The 6,857-nt window shown below is 48.7% G+C and overlaps 1 protein-coding gene across 1 annotated transcript; it reads right to left on the bottom strand.

The window, feature by feature from the left end:
• Positions 1–1,926: 1,926 nt before the first annotated feature.
• LOC139419284 (probable cyclin-dependent serine/threonine-protein kinase DDB_G0292550) lies at positions 1,927–6,124 on the bottom strand. The gene is made up of 5 exons (XM_071169235.1): positions 6,060–6,124; positions 3,213–3,967; positions 3,129–3,148; positions 2,832–2,896; positions 1,927–2,728 (listed from the first exon to the last, which is right to left on the bottom strand). Exons 1-5 carry the CDS (start codon positions 6,122–6,124, stop codon positions 1,927–1,929), a joined length of 1,707 nt encoding a protein of 568 aa, XP_071025336.1.
• Positions 6,125–6,857: the final 733 nt, after the last annotated feature.

The raw sequence follows: 6,857 nt of genomic DNA, 5'->3' as shown, positions 1-6,857 counted from the left end.
GCTGTAGTTGTTGAGGGAACAGCTGTGGTTGTTGTGCGATCAGCTGTTGATGTTGTGGGAGCAGCTGGGATTGTTGTGGGAGCAGCTGTGGTTGTTTTGGGAGCATCTATGGTTGTTTCGGGAGCCGGTGTGTTTGTTGTGGGAGAAGCTGTGGTTGTTGTGGGAGCAGCTGTAGTTGTTGTGGAAGATTCTGTGGTTGCTGTTGAAGCAGCTGTGGTTGCTGTGGGAGCAGATGTGGGTGTTGTGGGGAAGGATGTTGTTGTTGTGGGAGCAGCTGTGGTTGATGTTGGAGAAGGTGTGGTTGATGTGGGAGCAGTTGTGGTTGTTGTTGGATTATCTGTGGTTGTTGTAGCCTCAATTGTAGTTGTAGTTGGAGCTTGTATGGTTGTTGTGGGAGCAGATGTGGTTGTTGTGGGAGCAGCTGTGGTTGTTGTGAGAGCAGCTGTGGTTGTTGTGGGATCAGCTGTGGTTGTTGTGGGAGCAGCTGTGGTTGTTGTGGGAGCAGCTGTGGTTGTTATCAGAGCAGCTGTGGTTGTTGTGGGATCAGCTGTGGTTGTTGTGGGAGCAGCTGAGGTTGTGGTGGGAGCAGCTGTGGTTGTTGTGGGAGCAGCTATGGTTGTTGTTGGAGCAGTTGTGTTTGTTGTGGTAGATTCTGTGGTTGTTGTGGGAGCAGCTGTGGTTGTTGTGGGAGTAGCTGTGGTTGTTGTGGGAGCCGCTGTGTTTGTTGTGGGAGCAACTGTGGTTGTTGGGAGAGCAGCTGTTGTTGATATGGGATCAGCTGTGATTGTTGTGGGAGCAGCTGCGGTTGTAGTGGGAGCAGCTGTGGTTGTTGTTGGAGCAGCTGTGGTTGTTGTGGGATCAGCTGTGGTTGTTGTGGGAGCAGCTGTGGTTGTTGTGGGAGCAGCTGTGGTTGTTGTGAGAGCAGCTGTGGTTGCTGTGGGAGGTTCTATGGTTTTTGAAGAAGCAACTGTGGTTGTTGTGGTAGATTCTGTGGTTGTTGGTGGAGCAGTTGTGGTTGTTGTGGGAGTAGCTGTGGTTGTTGTGGCAGCCGCTGTGTTTGTTGTTGGAGAGGCTGTGGTTGTTGGGAGAGCAGCTGTTGTTGATATGGGAGCAGTTGTGGTTGTTGTGGGAACAGCTGTGGTTGTTGTGGCAGCAACTGTGATTGTTGTGGGAGATTCTGTGGTTGTTGTGGGAGCAGCTGTGGTTGTTGTGGGAGCAGCTGTGGTTGTTGTGAGAGCAGCTGTGGTTGCTGTGGGAGGTTCTATGGTTTTTGAAGTAGCGACTGTGGTTGTTGTGGTAGATTCTGTGGTTTTTGGTGGAGCAGTTGTGGTTGTTGTGGGAGTAGCTGTGGTTGTTGTGGCAGCCGCTGTGTTTGTTGTTGGAGAGGCTGTGGTTGTTGGGAGAGCAGCTGTTGTTGATATGGGAGCAGTTGTGGTTGTTGTGGGAACAGCTGTGGTTGTTGTGGCAGCAACTGTGATTGTTGTGGGAGATTCTGTGGTTGTTGTGGGAGCAGCTGTGGTTGTTGTGGGAGCATCTGTGGTTGTTGGTGGAGCAGCTGTAGTTGTTGTGGAAGATTCTGTGGTTGCTGTTGAAGCAGCTGTGGTTGCTGTGGGAGCAGATGTGGGTGTTGTGGGGAAGGATGTGGTTGTTGTGGGAGCAGCTGTGGTTGTTGTTGGAGAAGGTGTGGTTGATGTGGGAGCAGTTGTGGTTGTTGTTGGATTATCTGTGGTTGTTGTAGCCTCAATTGTAGTTGTCGTTGGAGCTTGTATGGTTGTTGTTGGAGCAGATGTGGTTGTTGTGGGAGCAGCTGTGGTTGTTGTGAGAGCAGCTGTGGTTGTGGGATCAGCTGTGATTGTTGTGGGAGCAGCTGCGGTTGTTGTGGGAGCAGCTGTGGTTGTTGTGGGAGCAGCTGTGGTTGTTGTGGGATCAGCTGTGGTTGTTGTGGGAGCAGCTGTGGTTGTTGTGGGAGCAGCTGTGGTTGTTGTGAGAGCAGCTGTGGTTGCTGTGGGAGGTTCTATGGTTTTTGAAGAAGCGACTGTGGTTGTTGTGGTAGATTCTGTGGTTGTTGGTGGAGCAGTTGTGGTTGTTGTGGGAGTAGCTGTGGTTGTTGTGGCAGCCGCTGTGTTTGTTGTTGGAGAGGCTGTGGTTGTTGGGAGAGCAGCTGTTGTTGATATGGGAGCAGTTGTGGTTGTTGTGGGAACAGCTGTGGTTGTTGTGGCAGCAACTGTGATTGTTGTGGGAGATTCTGTGGTTGTTGTGGGAGCAGCTGTGGTTGTTGTGGGAGCAGCTGTGGTTGTTGTGAGAGCAGCTGTGGTTGCTGTGGGAGGTTCTATGGTTTTTGAAGTAGCGACTGTGGTTGTTGTGGTAGATTCTGTGGTTGTTGGTGGAGCAGTTGTGGTTGTTGTGGGAGTAGCTGTGGTTGTTGTGGCAACCGCTGTGTTTGTTGTTGGAGAGGCTGTGGTTGTTGGGAGAGCAGCTGTTGTTGATATGGGAGCAGTTGTGGTTGTTGTGGGAACAGCTGTGGTTGTTGTGGCAGCAACTGTGATTGTTGTGGGAGATTCTGTGGTTGTTGTGGGAGCAGCTGTGGTTGTTGTGGGAGCAGCTGTGGTTGTTGGTGGAGCAGCTGTAGTTGTTGTGGAAGATTCTGTGGTTGCTGTTGAAGCAGCTGTGGTTGCTGTGGGAGCAGATGTGGGTGTTGTGGGGAAGGATGTGGTTGTTGTGGGAGCAGCTGTGGTTGTTGTTGGAGAAGGTGTGGTTGATGTGGGAGCAGTTGTGGTTGTTGTTGGATTATCTGTGGTTGTTGTAGCCTCAATTTTAGTTGTCGTTGGAGCTTGTATGGTTGTTGTTGGAGCAGATGTGGTTGTTGTGGGAGCAGCTGTGGTTGTTGTGAGAGCAGCTGTGGTTGTTGTGGGATCAGCTGTGGTTGTTGTGTGAGCAGCTGTGGTTGTTGTGGGAGCAGCTGTGGTTGTTGTGAGAGCAGCTGTGGTTGTTGTGGGATCAGCTGTGGTTGTTGTGGGAGCAGCTGTGGTTGTGGTGGGAGCAGCTGTGGTTGTTGTGGGAGCAGCTGTGGTTGTTGTTGGAGCAGTTGTGGTTGTTGTGGTAGATTCTGTGGTTGTTGTTGTAGCAGCTGTGGTTGTTGTGGGAGCAGCTGTGGTTGTTGTGAGAGCAGCTGTGGTTGCTGTGGGAGGTTCTATGGTTTTTGAAGTAGCGACTGTGGTTGTTGTGGTAGATTCTGTGGTTGTTGGTGGAGCAGTTGTGGTTGTTGTGGGAGTAGCTGTGGTTGTTGTGGCAGCCGCTGTGTTTGTTGTTGGAGAGGCTGTGGTTGTTGGGAGAGCAGCTGTTGTTGATATGGGAGCAGTTGTGGTTGTTGTGGGAACAGCTGTGGTTGTTGTGGCAGCAACTGTGATTGTTGTGGGAGATTCTGTGGTTGTTGTGGGAGCAGCTGTGGTTGTTGTGGGAGCAGCTGTGGTTGTTGGTGGAGCAGCTGTAGTTGTTGAGAAAGATTCTGTGGTTGCTGTTGAAGCAGCTGTGGTTGTTGTGAGAGCAGCTGTGGTTGCTGTGGGAGGTTCTATGGTTTTTGAAGTAGCGACTGTGGTTGTTGTGGTAGATTCTGTGGTTGTTGGTGGAGCAGTTGTGGTTGTTGTGGGAGTAGCTGTGGTTGTTGTGGCAGCCGCTGTGTTTGTTGTTGGAGAGGCTGTGGTTGTTGGGAGAGCAGCTGTTGTTGATATGGGAGCAGTTGTGGTTGTTGTGGGAACAGCTGTGTTTGTTGTGGCAGCAACTGTGATTGTTGTGGGAGATTCTGTGGTTGTTGTGGGAGCAGCTGTGGTTGTTGTGGGAGCAGCTGTGGTTGTTGGTGGAGCAGCTGTAGTTGTTGTGGAAGATTCTGTGGTTGCTGTTGAAGCAGCTGTGGTTGCTGTGGGAGCAGATGTGGGTGTTGTGGGGAAGGATGTGGTTGTTGTGGGAGCAGCTGTGGTTGTTGTTGGAGAAGGTGTGGTTGATGTGGGAGCAGTTGTGGTTGATGTTGGATTATCTGTGGTTGTTGTAGCCTCAATTGTAGTTGTCGTTGGAGCTTGTATGGTTGTTGTTGGAGCAGATGTGGTTGTTGTGGGAGCAGCTGTGGTTGTTGTGAGAGCAGCTGTGGTTGTTGTGGGATCAGCTGTAGTTGTTGTGTGAGCAGCTGTGGTTGTTGTGGGAGCAGCTGTGGTTGTTGTGAGAGCAGCTGTGGTTGTTGTGGGATCAGCTGTGGTTGTTGTGGGAGCAGCTGTGGTTGTGGTGGGAGCAGCTGTGGTTGTGGTGGGAGCAGCTGTGGTTGTGGTGGGAGCAGCTGTGGTTGTTGTGGGAGCAGCTGTGGTTGTTGTTGGAGCAGTTGTGGTTGTTGTGGTAGATTCTGTGGTTGTTGTTGTAGCAGCTGTGGTTGTTGTGGGAGCAGCTGTGGTTGTTGTGAGAGCAGCTGTGGTTGCTGTGGGAGGTTCTATGGTTTTTGAAGTAGCGACTGTGGTTGTTGTGGTAGATTCTGTGGTTGTTGGTGGAGCAGTTGTGGTTGTTGTGGGAGTAGCTGTGGTTGTTGTGGCAGCCGCTGTGTTTGTTGTTGGAGAGGCTGTGGTTGTTGGGAGAGCAGCTGTTGTTGATATGGGAGCAGTTGTGGTTGTTGTGGGAACAGCTGTGGTTGTTGTGGCAGCAACTGTGATTGTTGTGGGAGATTCTGTGGTTGTTGTGGGAGCAGCTGTGGTTGTTGTGGGAGCAGCTGTGGTTGTTGGTGGAGCAGCTGTAGTTGTTGTGGAAGATTCTGTGGTTGCTGTTGAAGCAGCTGTGGTTGCTGTGGGAGCAGATGTGGGTGTTGTGGGGAAGGATGTGGTTGTTGTGGGAGCAGCTGTGGTTGTTGTTGGAGAAGGTGTGGTTGATGTGGGAGCAGTTGTGGTTGTTGTTGGATTATCTGTGGTTGTTGTAGCCTCAATTGTAGTTGTCGTTGGAGCTTGTATGGTTGTTGTTGGAGCAGATGTGGTTGTTGTGGGAGCAGCTGTGGTTGTTGTGAGAGCAGCTGTGGTTGTTGTGGGATCAGCTGTGGTTGTTGTGTGAGCAGCTGTGGTTGTTGTGGGAGCAGATGTGGTTGTTGTGAGAGCAGCTGTGGTTGCTGTGGGAGGTTCTATGGTTTTTGAAGTAGCGACTGTGGTTGTTGTGGTAGATTCTGTGGTTGTTGTTGGAGCAGTTGTGGTTGTTGTGGGAGTAGCTGTGGTTGTTGTGGCAGCCGCTGTGTTTGTTGTTGGAGAGGCTGTGGTTGTTGGGAGAGCAGCTGTTGTTGATATGGGAGCAGTTGTGGTTGTTGTGGGAACAGCTGTGGTTGTTGTGGCAGCAGCTGTGGTTGTTGTGGGAGCAGCTGTGGTTGTTGGTGGAATCGCTGTGTTTGTTGTGGGAGCAGCTGTTGTTGTTTGTGGAACAGCTGTGGTTGATGTAGGAACAGCTTTTGTTGTTGTATCCACAGCTGAAGTTGTTGTGGCTGCTGGGGGTTGTGTTGGTACAATGACCTCTGTAATTATAAAATTGATTTTTAGGTTTTCTATTCTGATTGGTACAATGATGTTCTATGGGATTTCATTATACCTAAATCGTATTAACTGTACAGTGACTAAAAATTGTGTACAACTCTAAACATATTCTGACATAATATCCAGTCAACAAAGTTACAGATGTTTCATCAACAGTGCTGAGGACGTAGGGTTACTCAGTTTTGCTTCTTGTTGATGAGCATAAGATAAGAAGGCAATGGGTTTTCTCTTCAGAATTAAACATTTTTACAACCACATTTGTTAGTTTGTTTTCTATGTCAAGTAGCAATAATAAAAGACAGATAATCAACTCCAGGCTGCGTAGTTAAATGGAATTTACCTACTTCACCTGTTTGGGACCGTATCACACCCCCTACGTTGTGTTTTATTTTAATAGAATTGCACAGTCTTGAATGAACCATTCCTTGCATATGCAAGTTATAATGAACTGATATGTTATAACAAATTAGTAACAAATGTTACAATATTATTTTAGGCATATGGGATGCAGCTCACTTGCCAGGAATGGTCCCAGAAATCTTGCGCCCTTTAGGCAGGGGTGCAGCTTTCACTTGGGACATGACCCCCCCCCCCACACACACACACATTCTGAAATAGTATTTTAGTCTCCCCCAGTTTTATCGTTGCACTGTAATACAAAAACATGCCTTGCGTGCTTTAGGACTATGCGGATGCCTCAAAGCGGTCTGGTAGGCTGTTTAGCGGTGTCTGCCGACTAGATTTAGAACCATGTGGACACCACAAAGCGTGCCGACAGACTGTGTGAAAGAAAAGCTTCAAGGGAGAGATAAAGAGAGGCAACTGCTGGGAGATGGCAGTGCGGCTTGCAAATGGTCCTATCTTCTCTAGGTTTTGTAGCTGATGAGGAGGAAGAAGATGGTGGACAAGGAAAAAAAGGAAGAAAGTGGAACATATTATTGATACAGTAGATATAAAGAGGGGTGTTATGGTTGTGTTTCAGATAATTCTGGACCCTTTAGAAATTAATGGAAAATAATGTATTGTGTCATTTTGGAGTCACTTTTATTGTAAATAAATAGAATATGTTTCTAAACACTTCTACATTAGTGTGGGTGCTACCATGATTACAAAAAATCCTGAATGAATATTGAATAATAATGATGAGTGATAAAGTTACAGACACACAAATATCATACCCCTGGGTATGGTTAGCATTACTTGGGAAGGGGGAGGTTAGCATTACTTGGGAAGGGGGGGATAATATTAGTACATCTATAACTTTCTCACTTATCATCACTAAAAACCCAAGTTGTGCCCCCGCCAATTGGCAAT

Source organism: Oncorhynchus clarkii, chromosome 10 (assembly GCF_045791955.1).
Source record: "Oncorhynchus clarkii lewisi isolate Uvic-CL-2024 chromosome 10, UVic_Ocla_1.0, whole genome shotgun sequence".
NCBI lineage: Eukaryota > Metazoa > Chordata > Actinopteri > Salmoniformes > Salmonidae > Oncorhynchus > Oncorhynchus clarkii.
This window is presented reverse-complemented; position numbering and strand designations above follow the sequence as displayed.